Raw genomic sequence first — 15,898 nt, 5'->3', positions numbered from 1 at the left:
CGCCACCTGAGCTGAACTAAAGATACGGTGCCAGACTGCCGATGCCACTAAGTGACTCACGCAGCAGGAAGCAGCGCTGATGACATGTGACGTCACATCATACATGCACTATCATATCATACCATCTGCAATCTAGTTTATGATTCTACTTGCACAAATATTTTACCTAATAATATGAAATGTTCATAGATATAATGTATTGATACTTATATATGAAACATGGTATAAGGATCTACAATTCCTTGTCTGACTCCCATTAACTACTTAACTATTTAAATTTGCCAATAATGTAGAACTTGTGTTTCTGTATGTTGTCTTAAAATCTGGGATATCATTATGTATTTCCAACTTTGATGCATTTTTTTATTTTTATATCTCGTCCAGTCATCACATTTTAAAGGACAACATCATGGCATCAGAACAACATAGTGCTTGGTTATTCAGTAGTATACCTACATAGCTTCTAGAATTTGAAAGATTCAGATGACAAGATCAATACATCTGTTACTGTATGTGCAGCAGTCTCTCTAGGGCGCCTGAGAAGCTTGTGTTGCATGTCCCACAGAGGCAGTTTCACTAATGAAACCAAGTCCTGGAACAACATTCTAATAGGATTATATTGATTTGAAATCACACATGCTGGGAAGTTCAATAGAATAAAGCTATCTTGTTTACTTTTGTGATGAAAATGTAAGTGAGGACTTCATTTATTCAGACAAGGTAAAGAATGGTACTGTACTATGCGCATGTAATCAGAAGTCCTTTCCAATGCACCACTAAATCTATATTTATTTGCTAAGATGAAGATAAAAGTTCAGTTTAATTTTTTTCCCTTCTACTGTAATTTCATTTGCTCTCCTTCTTTCTCGGTCCAATTACATATTTAATTTGAAAATGCTCAAGCAGTCAATGTTGAATAATGTTTCTAAGTCCCCTGAAAGATAATCACTATTCAGTTCTCCCAGAGCTATGTAATACATCTATTTTCCTTGTGAAATCATTGATATCGCTCGAATATTATTTGCCCATTTTGAGAATTGCACTGCAGAAACAAAGAGAGCTAAAATATGAGATATGTGGTTAATTAATCTTAAATACTGCTGAAAATAAAAATACAAATATTGTACAGTCATGAGAAACTGGCCAAACACCTAATGTAATTCATAACACAACAGTCCTGTAAAAGATAAATTACTTGTTGATCTCAGAACTGCAAGGCATTTTATTTCTTATTTGCTGTACCTTAGCTGTGGTCAAAGGCTAGTGCCAAGTCTTACATTATTGTTCCTCAAGATCTGTCACCACACTGTGCTGCCATACGTAAGGGAAGCATTTTACAGAGACAGATCTGCTCTCCTATTAGCCCAAACAGCACAAATAATATTTTGTTGTATAGCTTAGGAATCTCAGTGGTGACTGATTTAGTTAGTGACTGCTAAGAGTGACAGGGAGTTATGCGGAGAATATATCAGTCTGAATATATCAGACTCGTAAGTCCACTGTATTATTTCATCTTTTTTAAGCCATGCAGCACAATATTTTTGTGCCATTTTGGCTAATAGAAGAACAGACCTGTTACTATACTATGCATACCTTATATAGGCATAGTATTCTGACCGATCATCTTTACCCCCTTCCTGTCACATACTATGGTACCCCCAAAATGATGTAATAGTACTTCACAGTGATGCCGTGGGTACAACTCTTGTGCTTCTGAGCACACACGCTCCTGGAAATGCCTGCTGTATTATATAGTGGACAACCCCCTCAAATATCCAGGTTTGGAGATAACTCCAATATTGGCTGGTAAATCCCTTAGATGATTATAGCATCTACTGGGTTAGACAGGGGGAGGGGACTCCCTTTGTCACCCAATTAGAACCCCACTCACATTATTGTAGGGTATTTATTGGTTGCTATGGCAGCCAGGAGCCTAGCAAATATTTCTATATATGTCATGTGCATGTACTATTACAGCTGGGGCTATTGGGTTGCCTATCAGGAAAGTAATTATAGGCAATAATACAATGCAATATGGAAGTACTGCAATGGATTATAGGAGCAGCCAGAGCACTGCATGGTTAGGTCTAGTGTTGAGCAAAGTGAGCTTTGGATCATAGATCTGAAGTCTCTTTGGTCAAAACTTTGTTTGAATACTGTACTGAGATTCGTCTCCATACAGCATTCAAATGTATGGGCTCCGCCGAAGGGGAAATTTGTTATCTCCGAAGTCTCGAAGACAAATTTAAAACTGGGATCCAAAGTCGGCTTCAGTACCTACTGGTATCTGGGTACCAAAGCCGCCTTCAAATCCCAGTTGCTTCAAATTGCTTTCAAGTTGAATAATTGAAGTCTGAAGTTATTCAAAGAAGTCTCGTGCAACTTCGGAGATAATGGATTTCACCTTTGCGGAGCCCATACATTTGAATGCTGTACAAAGACGGATCTTACTTACTACTTAACTTGGATTCAAAATCATATTTCAGCTGATTTTTGTCTTCTCCAGCTATGTTTCACTGCATTTTTACACTGTTGTTTCTGCATTTCAACAAGATTCTTCAGAGAGCTGCCCTGATAGCTTAATCTGTAGCCTTTATCTCTGGCGGCTCATGAAAAATCATTTAAAAGAAATGCGCCACCAGAAATTTTATCTGCCGGTTAAAACCAGATAGCAACACATCATTTTTTCTGATCTGTTTTTATTTTCTGATTATAAAATTATTTTATTCTATTTCATGGACATGATTATGTGGGCGACCATCTTGCCTGAACTGTTCTTAACAGCATTTAGAAAGCATTAAAAAAATTTTTTAGAGCAGCCACCATGGGCTATAGACACAATGGTCATGAATGGACCGCATTGACTTCTATGGGACAGTTTTCTAGGTCACCTATTGTTAATGGTGGATCCTGTCTTATGTACACACTTAGGTGATATCATTACAAGCAGGATTACAATGACAGATAAGCAGGCAACTTCACTAAAGTGATCTGTACAGACCTAAAAGTGTAACCTATTATTAGCCCTAGTGGCCAGTGCAAAAAACTGCAGGAATTTATGGTTTTTGTTTAAATCTAGATATTGGCATGGAAAATAAAAAAATAACATGATCAAAAATTATCTCAAAACATGTTAGATATAAAAACATGATTTAAACAATAGGTCATTTTCTGATGACACATTCCCTAAGTAGTAATATATTTTCAGTTATTCAAATTCTACTGAATAACATTGCGTAACTCTTATCTTTGTATTTATTGCCTAGGCTTGGCCATGGAATCGATATGGTTGTTACTGCTGTTGTCAGTTTACATGTTACCAGTGGGTACACAGTTTAATGGATACAACTGTGATGCTAGTCAACATAGCAGATTTCCAGGTAAGAGATATTTAATGCTATTGATTGGTTAATCTATGCACTTAAACTGTAATGTTTAAATATATTTGCTGTACTTAATGTCAGGAGGCTTGGGAACAGTAAAGTTAAAATGCAGTTTGAAAATGACTGGTAATTTCTTTCAATTTGTTTTCCCTGTGTAAATTTGGGGATGTTTTTATTTTATTCTGCTTCTAAAATTGCTTTTGACAGGCAGATTATAGAAAACTTTAACTTGACACTTAAAGAGTCACTGAGTTTTCATAAACCTTTGATGTCAGAGACTGATCAATGGTTCTGATAGATGGGGGTCTGAGTGCTAAGACCGCACTGATTGCTAGAATGAGGAGAGAGCGAAAAGCAGTGAAGAGACAGAGCGTGGTATGTGAGCGCTTCTCTTTCCTCATTCTAACAATCGATAGGGGTCTCAGACCCCTACCGATCAAAAATGTTGATATGTCTCTATGACATATCAACATTTTTATGAAAAGTGGCTGTTTAATTTGTTTCATGTCATTGAAATGATTGATATATAAAATATTAGGGCTTGTTCACATCAACATTATGAATTCCGTCATTGTTTTCCGTTATAACATGGTTATAATTAAAAATAACGGAATCCATAAGACCGAAGGAGTCCAGTCCTGCCTAAAGGGAACTAGGACGGATACATTATGCTGCCCAAAGACTTCAATTATGACGGAATGCAAAACAGAAGCCTTTAAAAGGCATTCTGTTTTGCTTTCCGTCATAATAGAAGTCTATGGGAAATAATAACGGATCCGTCTGGTTTCCGTTATGCAGAATAGAAAAAAAGTCCTCTCAACAGGACTTTGTTTTCTGTCTTGCATAACGGGAACCAGACGGATCCGTTATTATTGCCTATAGACTTCTATAGACTTCTTTTATGACGGATGAAAATGGAATATAGGCTTCGGTTTTGACTTCCATCTTATGGATTCCGTTATCTTCCGTTATAACCATGTTATAACAGAAAACAATGACGGAATCCATAACGGTGATGTAAACAAGCCCTTAGATGTCAATTAGAGATGAGCGAATTTCCCCAAAAATTCGATTTGGCTGATTCGCCGAACTTCACCCAAATATTCTTGTTGTGACTAATTAATTTGTCACGAAGTGCATTTTTTTGTAAGTAGCGGGTGCAATGACAGGGAGCTGCGATAATGCCGCCCCAATCACTGTACCCCTCAGATGCCGTGTTCATATATGATTGCGGCATCTGAGTGTAAAATTAACAATAAAAATTAAATCAAACTTACCACCTCCATTTGCTCGCGACGGGCCGACCGTCGCCATCTTTCTTGAAGATCTTGGCTAAAAACCTGTGCGGTGCGAGATTACTTCATCACGCCGGCTGGCGTGGTGACATATGACATCATCACGCTGGCCGGCGTGATGATGTAATCTTGCGCAGCCAAGATCTTCAAGTAAGATGGAGGCTGGCGGCCCGTCGCGAGCAAATGGAGACGCTAAGTTTGAGCCTTTAAGAGCAAATGGAGGAGGTAAGTTTGAATTTTTTTGTTTTTTATACTATTTCAGGTTAAATTGATTCGCTGACACAAAGCAAGAGGAAATTCGGCTTCTAGCCGAATCGAATTTATCCTGAAATTTGGATTGAATTCCACTTTGTGGGATTCGATTTGTGCATCTCTAATGTCAATGTACAGGGAGTGCAGAATTATTAGGCAAGTTGTATTTTTGAGGATTAATTTTATTATTGAACAACAACCATGTTCTCAATGAACCCAAAAAACTCATTAATATCAAAGCTGAATATTTTTGGAAGTAGTTTTTAGTTTGTTTTTAGTTTTAGCTATTTTAGGGGGATATCTGTGTGTGCAGGTGACTATTACTGTGCATAATTATTAGGCAACTTAACAAAAAACAAATATATACCCATTTCAATTATTTATTTTTACCAGTGAAACCAATATAACATCTCAACATTCACAAATATACATTTCTGACATTCAAAAACAAAACAAAAACAAATCAGTGACCAATATAGCCACCTTTCTTTGCAAGGACACTCAAAAGCCTGCCATCCATGGATTCTGTCAGTGTTTTGATCTGTTCACCATCAACATTGCGTGCAGCAGCAACCACAGCCTCCCAGACACTGTTCAGAGAGGTGTACTGTTTTCCCTCCTTGTAAATCTCACATTTGATGATGGACCACAGGTTCTCAATGGGGTTCAGATCAGGTGAACAAGGAGGCCATGTCATTAGATTTTCTTCTTTTATACCCTTTCTTGCCAGCCACGCTGTGGAGTACTTGGACGCGTGTGATGGAGCATTGTCCTGCATGAAAATCATGTTTTTCTTGAAGGATGCAGACTTCTTCCTGTACCACTGCTTGAAGAAGGTGTCTTCCAGAAACTGGCAGTAGGACTGGGAGTTGAGCTTGACTCCATCCTCAACCCGAAAAGGCCCCACAAGCTCATCTTTGATGATACCAGCCCAAACCAGTACTCCACCTCCACCTTGCTGGCGTCTGAGTCGGACTGGAGCTCTATGCCCTTTACCAATCCAGCCACGGGCCCATCCATCTGGCCCATCAAGACTCACTCTCATTTCATCAGTCCATAAAACCTTAGAAAAATCAGTCTTGAGATATTTCTTGGCCCAGTCTTGACGTTTCAGCTTGTGTGTCTTGTTCAGTGGTGGTCGTCTTTCAGCCTTTCTTACCTTGGCCATGTCTCTGAGTATTGCACACCTTGTGCTTTTGGGCACTCCAGTGATGTTGCAGCTCTGAAATATGGCCAAACTGGTGGCAAGTGGCATCTTGGCAGCTGCATGCTTGACTTTTCTCAGTTCATGGGCAGTTATTTTGCGCCTTGGTTTTTCCACACGCTTCTTGCGACCCTGTTGACTATTTTGAATGAAACGCTTGATTGTTCGATGATCACGCTTCAGAAGCTTTGCAATTTTAAGAGTGCTGCATCCCTCTGCAAGATATCTCACTATTTTTGACTTTTCTGAGCCTGTCAAGTCCTTCTTTTGACCCATTTTGCCAAAGGAAAGGAAGTTGCCTAATAATTATGCACACCTAATATAGGGTGTTGATGTCATTAGACCACACCCCTTCTCATTACAGAGATGCACATCACCTAATATGCTTAATTGGTAGTAGGCTTTCGAGCCTATACAGCTTGGAGTAAGACAACATGCATAAAGAGGATGATGTGGTCAAAATACTCATTTGCCTAATAATTCTGCACGCAGTGTATTGTTTGCTACATATGAATAAGCTTACTTGGCGTCTATGTGGTGTTAACAACTGTTTGAACCCTGTTGTTTGAAATGGAAACATATTTAATTGTCTTTAATTATACCTCACTATAATCTAAATAGTGCAATATATTCTAATACTATAAGTAAACTTTAAGTCTCTATTTAATATACTGTCAATAGAGGAAGATATACAAAACCGGCATTACACCAAACTGTGCTGTCTCAGTAGAATGAGTTGAGCAAATATGTGTAATATGCTTTAGATGAATGATTTATACTCTTCCTAGGTCAGTGATGTCATGGTCATCGGTCATATTGCAACTCATTCCTATGCAATACCAATCCTAGTCGCTATACAATGTCCTCTGCTGTACTTGGTTTGCTGTGAGGAGGCCACTTGGCTCTAAGGAGCACCACAGCCTTTTCAAGCAGCTGATCAGCAGGAGTGCAAGGAGTCTGAAGAAAGCACTAGAAGCTCACAAAGTTGCTAAGACACATTTCTGACACTACCTGTTATAGCAAACACAGGACACAGACAGAATCTAAGCAGACTCATGCAAAGCATGTTGCACAACCGGGGCAGGTCACAGAACAAAAAAAAAAAAACATACACCAGGGTGCCTGAGAGATTCAGCTAATGAGTATATAACTGAACATTTTACCTGTGTTCATCCAAACCATTGTACTGCCATGTAACATGTCCACATGTATTGTGTAGGTATAATTCCAGAAATGCAGTGCTAGAATCGTCAGGTAGGCTGTTAATCTTGTATTTGGTTGGTTGATATAAACATATTGAGGGTTAAACAAATCAAAACAGCCCAAGGTCTAATAATAAAGCTAAGGATATAACATATAGCTAAGGATGGTATTACTTGTTTCCATGAAAAGACAAAAGATAGATCAAGAAACAAACATGCTAGAGACTGTTCAGATTAAGATACTAATTAAAAATTGTGTTCATTTCATTAAATATTTTGCTTATGTGAAAGAATCTTTTAAAAAAAAAGTGTAACATAAGACATGAAATTGGAAAACATTCTGTTAAATATAACAAAGAGTATAACTATCACTCTCTTCCTTTGCAATTGAAAAATAGGTCAGGAAATAAAAGAGAGTAAACTGTGATGCATTTTTTTTTCTTTTTCTCTCTGTGCTTTTCATCTATCTTTTAAGTTGCCACAAATTCTTGCTTAATTAAATCAAAAGTAAAATATTTTATAAATGTATTTAACATATGTGTGTTTGAACTCTGCATTTCATCTTGCTTTGGGCTTTTCATCTGGTAGATTCAGTTTAAACCAATAAAATTATAATAATTTACTGCAGATGTTGACAGGAGATATAGAAGCACTTTCTTCAAAAACAGTGGTTATAATTGAAATGGCATTCATCAACAAACTGCCTTTATAGAACTACATGCAAAAATTCTAGATATGATGGATTACAAAAAATAAATAGCACAATATTACATTGAAGGTTCACCTTTGATGAAATGAAGGGGAACCTATCCTATATATGAGTGACTTGTACTGATTCCTTATGTACTGGATGTATACCAGAAAACCAATTTAATTTGCCACAAAGCCAAATTTCCGTACGCTTTGTGAATCAATTTTCCCTGAAATGGAAGTAAAAAAAAAATAAAACATACTCACCTCATCCATTTGCACACGAAAAGGCTATCGCTGCCATCTTGATTGAAGAAATCTTGCGCGGGGTGACACATGACATCACCATGCCGGCGCGCTGGCCGGGCAAAGCCTAAATGGCAGCCTCAGATACCACAATCAGCAATGAACGCAGCATCTGAGGGGTTCAATGACAGGGAACAGTGCAATTGCCGTTCTCTGTCATTGCGCCCGCCAGATACAAATAAATGCGCTTTGTATTTCTTTGTGAAATTCAGCGAAGCAGCCGAATCAAATTTTTCATAGCTTCGCTCATCTCTATTTTTCTTAAAGGGATTCTGTCACCAGGATTAATGATATGTAGATATTTATATGTGCCCGTTAGTCTTCATGCAGTGTTTACAATGATCCCTCTGTTTAAGCTCTGTGTGCCTTATATTCTTATAAAAAGCGATCCTATTCATATGTAAATAACCTCTGTCAGGAGCCCAAGGGGTTGTCCCACGATCTCCTGGAGCCCAGCACCGCCTACTACTTAATTTATTCACTGCACTATCCTGATGTCATGTAATCTCTGCTCCGTAATCTTGCACAGGCGCAGTGGACACTGTAGTCTGCACCCGTGCGGACTACTGGCACCGGCTTCAACTTGCCCACTGTGCATGCGCCGGCTCCCTGCGCACCCCGATCGGACCGGAAAATACTTTCTTTCTCTGCGCAAGTCGGTCAAAATTGTCAAAGGATCGATTGCTGCCATAAGATTCCTCTGCCCAGGACCGACTTGCGCAGAGAAATAAACTTTTCCGGTCCGATCGGGGATGCGCAGGGAGCCGGCAAGTTGAAGCCGGTGCCAGTAGTCCGCATGGGCGCAGACTACAGTGTCCACTGCGCCTGTGCAAGACTACGGAGCAGAGATTACATGATGTCAGGATAGTGCAGTGAATAAATTAAGTAGTAGGCGGTGCTGGGCTCCAGATCGATGGGCGGTGCTGGGCTCCAGGAGATCGTGGGACAACCCCTTGGGCTCCTGACAGAGGTGATTTACATATGAATAGGATTGCTTTTTATAAGAATATAAGCAGTGGCGGCCCAACGCCGACCCGAACGCCCACAAACTGCTGTGGGGAACGGAAGCGAAATGTTTCCCTGCCCCGCCGCCAATCACTGCCATAGGCTTCAGGCCTAGTAGGCCTGAGGCCTATGCAGTAGTGAAATCCCGGCGCAGGCGTCCGTGATGACATCATCACGCGCCTGTGCCGGGAGTGATGCAGGACAATGAAGAATGCGTGCCTGCCTCACATGCCAGACACAGGTAAGTATTTGCTTTAAAAAAAAAATTGTTTCTGTGTGTGCCAACTTTGGGGGGGGGGGGGGGGGTGGCAAAGAAGGACATAGGGCAGTGTGGTAGCAAATCAGTTCAGGGAGGCAGATAATTAAATAGGGGCAAATCACTTCATGTGGGGCAGATTATTACTTGGGGCAAATTACTTCATGGAGGCAGTGTGGGGGCAAATCACTTCAGGGGGTGCAGTGTGGGGGCAAATTCTTAATGGTGGGCAGTGTGGGGGCAAAATACTTAAGGGGGTGCAGTGTGGGGGCAAATCACTTCATGGGGCAGTGTGGGGGCAAATTACTTCAGGGGGTGCAGCGTGGGGGCACATTACTTCATGGGGTTCAGTGTTTCGGGCAAATTACTTTATGGGCGCCAGTGTGGGGGCAAATTAATTCATGGGAGTGCAGTGTGGGGGCAAATTACTTCATGGGGTGCAGTGTGGGGGCAAATTACTTCATGGGGGCAGTGTGGGGGGAAATTATTTAATGGAAGTGCAGTGTGGGGGGAAATTATTTCATGGGAGTGTAGTGTGAGGGCAAATTATTTCATGGGAGTGGAGTGTGGGGGCAAATTACTTCATGGGGCTGTGTGGGGGAAATTACTATATGGGGCAGTGTGGGGGAAATTACTATATGGGGGTAGTGTGGGGGAAATTATTATATGGAGGTAGTGTGGGGGAAATTACTATATGGGGCAGTGTGGGGGAAATTACTATATGGGAGTAGTGTGAGGGTGTTTCTATTTCATGGGAATGCAGTGTGGGGGCAAATTACTTCATGGGTGCAGTGTGGGGGCAAGTTACTTCATGGGGGCAGTGTGGGGGCAAATTATTTAATGGAAGTGCAGTGTGGGGGCAAATTATTTCATAGGGGCAGTGTGGGGGAAATTACTATATGGGGACAGTGTGTGGGAAATTACTATATGGGGGTAGTGCGGGGGAAATTACTATATGGGGGTAGTGCGGGGGAAATTTCTAAATGGGGCAGTGTGGGGGAAATTACTAAATGGGGCAGTGTGGGGGAAATTACTAAATGGGGCAGTGTGGGGGAAATTACTATATGGGGTAGTGTGGGGGAAATTACTATATGGGGCATGGGGGGAAATTACTATATGGGGCAGTGTGGGAGAAAATACTACATGGATGTAGTCTAGGGAAATTACTATATGGGGTAGTGTGGGGGAAATTACTATATGGGGCAGTGTGGGGGAAATTACTATATGGGGCAGTGTGGGGGAAATTACTATATGTGGGTAGTGTGGGGGAAATTATTATATGGAGGTAGTGTGGGGGAAATTACTATATGGGGGCAGTGTGGGGGAAATTACTATATGGGAGTAGTGTGAGGGCGTTTCTATTTCATGGGAATGCAGTGTGGGGGCAAATTACTTCATGGGGTGCAGTGTGGGGGCAAGTTACTTCATGGGGGGCAGTGTGGGGGCAAATTATTTCATAGGGGCAGTGTGGGGGAAATTACTATATGGGGACAGTGTGGGGGAAATTATTATATGGGGTAGTGCGGGGGGAATTACTAAATGGGGCAGTTTGGGGGGAAATTACTATATGGTGTAGTGTGGGGGAAATTACTATATGGGGGTAGTGTGGGGGAAATTACTATATGGGGCAGTGAGGGGGAAATTACTATATGGGGCAGTGTGGGGGAAAATTCTATATGGGTGTAGTGTGGGGGAAATTACCATATGAGGCAGTGTGGGGGGAATTACTATATGGGGCAGTGTGGGGGAAATTACAATATGGGGCAGTGTGGGGAAAATTACTATATGGGGCAGTGTGGGGGAAATTATTATATGGAGGTAGTGTGGGGGAAATTACTATGTGGGGGAAATTACTATATGGGAGTAGTGTGAGGGCGTTTCTATTAGGGGACATTATTTTTGGGGACACTATATAGGCATTATTTCCTAGAGCACAATATAGGGTGTTATTATTACTGGAGGCAGTCTAGGGGACATTATAATTGCTGTAGACACTATAGGGACCTTTGGGGTAATTTATCAAACTGGTGTAAAGTAGAACTGGGTTAGTTACCCACCATAGCAACAGATTTCACCTTTCATTTTTAACAGCTCCTTTGGAAAATTAAAGGTGGAATCTAATTAATTGCTATGGGCAACTAAGCCAGTTGTACTTTACACCAGTTTGATAAATGACCCCAATTATGAGAAATCTAACGTGTCTGTGTAACAAACTCTGCAGAGACGAGATGCGGCTGAAAGAATTTGTCATGGTGATCTGGGTCAAACGGAGAAGAAGAGGAAAGAGAAGAGCTACATGACAGGAGATGTCACTGGATGTAAGAGGTATGTGGTGCTGTATTCCGCTATATGTAGAGCTGGCTCACCACTGTGACCTGCGTCTCATCTTCTCCTCCAAGTCTTTTCTTTAATCATAATTGCATGTATTATAAATTTGGCAACAATTTTTTTTATTTGTCACCTGCAGTCTTATGTAACAGCCCAGATAACCGTGATAACTTTCTGTGTGCAGATAATGTAGTAGATGTTCCATGCAGTCCTATGTAACACCACAGATAACACTTAATTCACTGTGTTATGTGGGGTGTTACATAGGACTGCAGGTAACATCTATGAAATCTGTACTCAGAGTTATGAGATGGTGGGGGTCTGACTCCTGGCAACCCCCACCAATCAGCTGTTTGAGGAGACCGCGATATTAAAGTGAGCGCCGCAGCCTCTTTGCTCACAGCACAGCTCTGTCCATTTGATAGCACTGTGCTTGGTATTGCAGCTCAGCCCCAATCACTCAGATAGTACAGAGCTGCACCTAGGCCAAAAAAACTAAAATGGGCGGTGGGGGGGACCCGAGTTGGGTAGACAGCCCCGGGCCTATCATGCACTTAATCCGCCCTGAATATAAGGCACACAGAGCATAAACAGAGGGAACATTGTAAACACTGCATGGAGACTAATGGGCACATATAAATATCTACAGTTAGAAAGGGATATTTTTTTAAAACTCAATATCCATAGAAAACTATTTTTTAACGAATGCTTAGCTATTTTTCTTTTTCATTTTACTAGTACTGTGTCACTGAAAATTATATACAAAACTCTGTAGCAGTCAGCACAGAGAGATAAAACTCCTATATAGATAGATATTGCTATTTTATTGCTGCTGTGAGGGAAATATGTTATTTATTAGTATAACAGTAGATTGTAGAATTAGGATAACAGTACAAAAGCTCTATTGTTCTATTGATAGGCCTAGATAAAGCTGTCCACAGAAAAGCATTGCATTTCTCAGTATTCAGTGTCATGCGATAAATGAGTCACTCAGTCCCCTTCCCTTGCTGCACTGAAACATCTGACTGAGAACGTTACGTGAAGCGGTCTGCCATTTTAAAAGTCCACTTACCTTATACAGTTGTGCAACAGGGAACAACATGCATTCCCACATAAATAACACCTCAGGTCCTTTCAACACCTGCAGCCCAGGGCCAGTTACCAGAAAAACTTGCTGGGTTCGGTGTCTAATGTTTAGAAATGCAGAAAAAAAACCTTTGTAGCGGTGATGTCAGGAAGTTCCAACCCACAGATGTATTTGTATAATCTAATTTTCTCTGAAATTAAAACATAATAGACTAAAATGCCAGAATTCCATAAAATAGCTAGGTCACTAGCAGTAAAAACAAACAGACTACGCGTTTCAGAGCTGTTCTGGCTCCTTCATTAGGCTGAAATGAATGCATATTGTTTAGATACAGACCCCTGTATATATATAGCGCTCCATATATACAAGAGTCTGTAATCTGTATCTATACAATATGCATTTATTTGGACTTGATAATAGAGCCAGTGTGGCTATGAAATGCATACGTCATTCATTTTTAGAGCTACTGGCTATTATATGGAATTCCGCCATTTTACCCTATCACGTTATTATGTTTTAATTTCAGATTATACAAATACATCTCCGGATTAGGATCAGGGGTCAGTATTAGAGTTAGGCATAGCATTAGATTTAGGGGCCAGTATTAGAATTAAGATCAATATTGGGGCCATTAGTAGGGTCAGTATTAGAGTAAGGCGCCAGTATTAGCGTAAGGGGGCAGTATAGGGGTTAGGGTCTGTATTAGAGTTAGGGGTCAGTATTAGTTTTAGGGACTAGTATTAGAGTTAGGCATAGCATTAGAGTTAGGGGCCAGTATTAGGGTTAGGCGTAGAATTAGCATTATGGTCAGTATTAGGATTAGTGTCAATATTAGAGTTAGGCACCAGTTAGAGTCAGTTTTGGGGTAGGGGTCAGTATCAGGGTAAGGGGTCAGTATTAGAGTTTGGAGTAGTATTAGCATTGGGGGCCAGAATTAGGGTCAGTATTACAGTTAGAGTCAGTATTAGAGTTAGTATTACGGATAGTATTAAGCCTCATTCACACGTCAGTGTTTTGATAAGTGATTTAAATCTGTGATTGTGAGCCAAAACCAGGATTGGAGCCTCCACAGAGATAAGGTATAATGGAAAGATCTGCGCCTGTTCTGTGTTTAGAGCCACTCCTGGTTTTGGCTCAAAATCACTGATCACTGATGTGTGACGTGTGAATGAGGCATTGGAGTTAGTGCCCATTATTGGAGTTAGTCAGTATTTGAGTTTGGAGTCAGTATTAGGGCCAGTAATAGAGTTTGGGGGCCAGTATTGGGGTTAGGGACATTATTAGGGTCAGTGTTAGGGGTCGGTATTAGGGTTATGGGTCAGTGTTAGGGGTCGGTATTAGGGTTATGGGTCAGTATTAGGGTTAGGGACAGTATTAGGGTCAGTGTTAGGGGTCAGTATTAGGGTTAAGCATCAGTACTAGGGTTAAGGGTCAGTATTAGGGTTAGCGGGCAGTATTTGAGTTGGGGGCCATCATTATGGTTAGGTTCAGTGTTTGAGGTCAGTACTAGGGTTAAGGGTCAGTTTTAGGGTCAGGGGCTAGCATTAAGGTTAGGGCAGATGGAGATAATAGGGGAGTGCAGTCTATACTCATCTGTCCTGGTGCTGTCCCATGATGCAGCAATGCAGACCTGTCCACTTCTGGCATCCAGTAGACGCAGATACAATTGAGTTCAGGGGCCACACAGAAAATGGCAGTCCTGAACATCTATCGACCCAGGGGGCATGGGCCCCTCTGCCCCCCGGCCCAGCCTGATCATAAGAATACAGTCAAGCACATTTCTTAATTTGACTTTCTTACTCTTTTTAATGTATTCAATTATTTTTCACTTTTTATTAAATAAAAGAAATTCTTGTTATTGAAATTTTCTTAAAATGATTAACAAGTTTGCTCAATGCTAATGATGGATTCTCTAATGATTTACATAGTCTTTAAAAAAATAATGTTGTATGTTGAATTCCCATAGAACCTTCTACCATATAGCTGTGCTCAATAGGGAAAATATAATAATCCTGTATTCCAGAAGTGTAAATGTATCACAGTGGCTCAGACTAAATGTCGTACAGGGCTAGACAATTTTGTGTAACTTTATAACTATTCGTTGACTTACAATGCATTGTAATTCTTCAGGTCAGACCCTTTAATTTTTTACACATTTTGTTATTTGCGTCCTTCTGCTAAAAAATTAAAAATCAAGTTTTTCCCCATCATTCTACACTCAATACCCCATAATGACAAAGTGAATATAGAATGTTCAAAATCTTTGCTAATTTATTGAAAAGGAGAAACTAAAATATTGCATTTAAATAAGTATTCAGACCCTTTACTCAGTACTTATGATGCCATAAGGTTTTAATATCTGGATTTGGACAATTTCTGCAAATCCTGTCAGGTTGGATGGGGACCGTCGATGGACAGCCATTTTCAGGTCTCTCCATAGATGTTTGTTTGGGTTCAAGTCAAGGCTCTGGATGTGAACGACTGTGTTGTCTTAGCTATGTCATGTTTTCATTAAGAATATCTCTCTACTTTGTTCCATTCAGCTTTCCCTCAACTCTGACCAGTCTGTTTTTCCAGTCGATGAAAAGCATTCCTACAGCATCATGCTGCCAACATCATTCTTCACTGTAGAGACAGTATTGGGCAAATGAGCAGTTTTTAGTTTCCACCAGACATAACACTTAGAATTGGAGCCAGAAAGTTCAATCATGGCTTCATCAGACTAAAGACTTTCATCCCTCATAGTCTGAGAGTCCTTTAGTAGTGATGAGCAGCAGGGGTCATAGTCAAATTCATGATATTTCATCGAATATTTGCGATTTCGAATATTCGTTATATTCTACATTCTTTTTTTTTACTCGAAAATTGGGAAGGTAATGATCGAGTAATA

General features: G+C 40.5%; 1 protein-coding gene across 1 annotated transcript in view; it reads left to right on the top strand.

Moving 5' to 3' along the window:
- Nucleotides 1-3,274: 3,274 nt before the first annotated feature.
- LOC120993837 (zona pellucida-like domain-containing protein 1) overlaps nucleotides 3,275-15,898 on the top strand; it is a 155,740-nt gene continuing 143,116 nt past the window's right edge. The window contains exon 1 of the mRNA XM_040422304.1: nucleotides 3,275-3,380. Coding sequence (XP_040278238.1) covers nucleotides 3,275-3,380 — 106 coding nt within the window. The remainder of the gene's footprint in view (nucleotides 3,381-15,898) is intronic.

The sequence above is a fragment of the Bufo bufo genome, chromosome 3 (assembly GCF_905171765.1).
Source record: "Bufo bufo chromosome 3, aBufBuf1.1, whole genome shotgun sequence".
Classification (NCBI taxonomy): Eukaryota; Metazoa; Chordata; class Amphibia; order Anura; family Bufonidae; genus Bufo; species Bufo bufo.
This window is presented reverse-complemented; position numbering and strand designations above follow the sequence as displayed.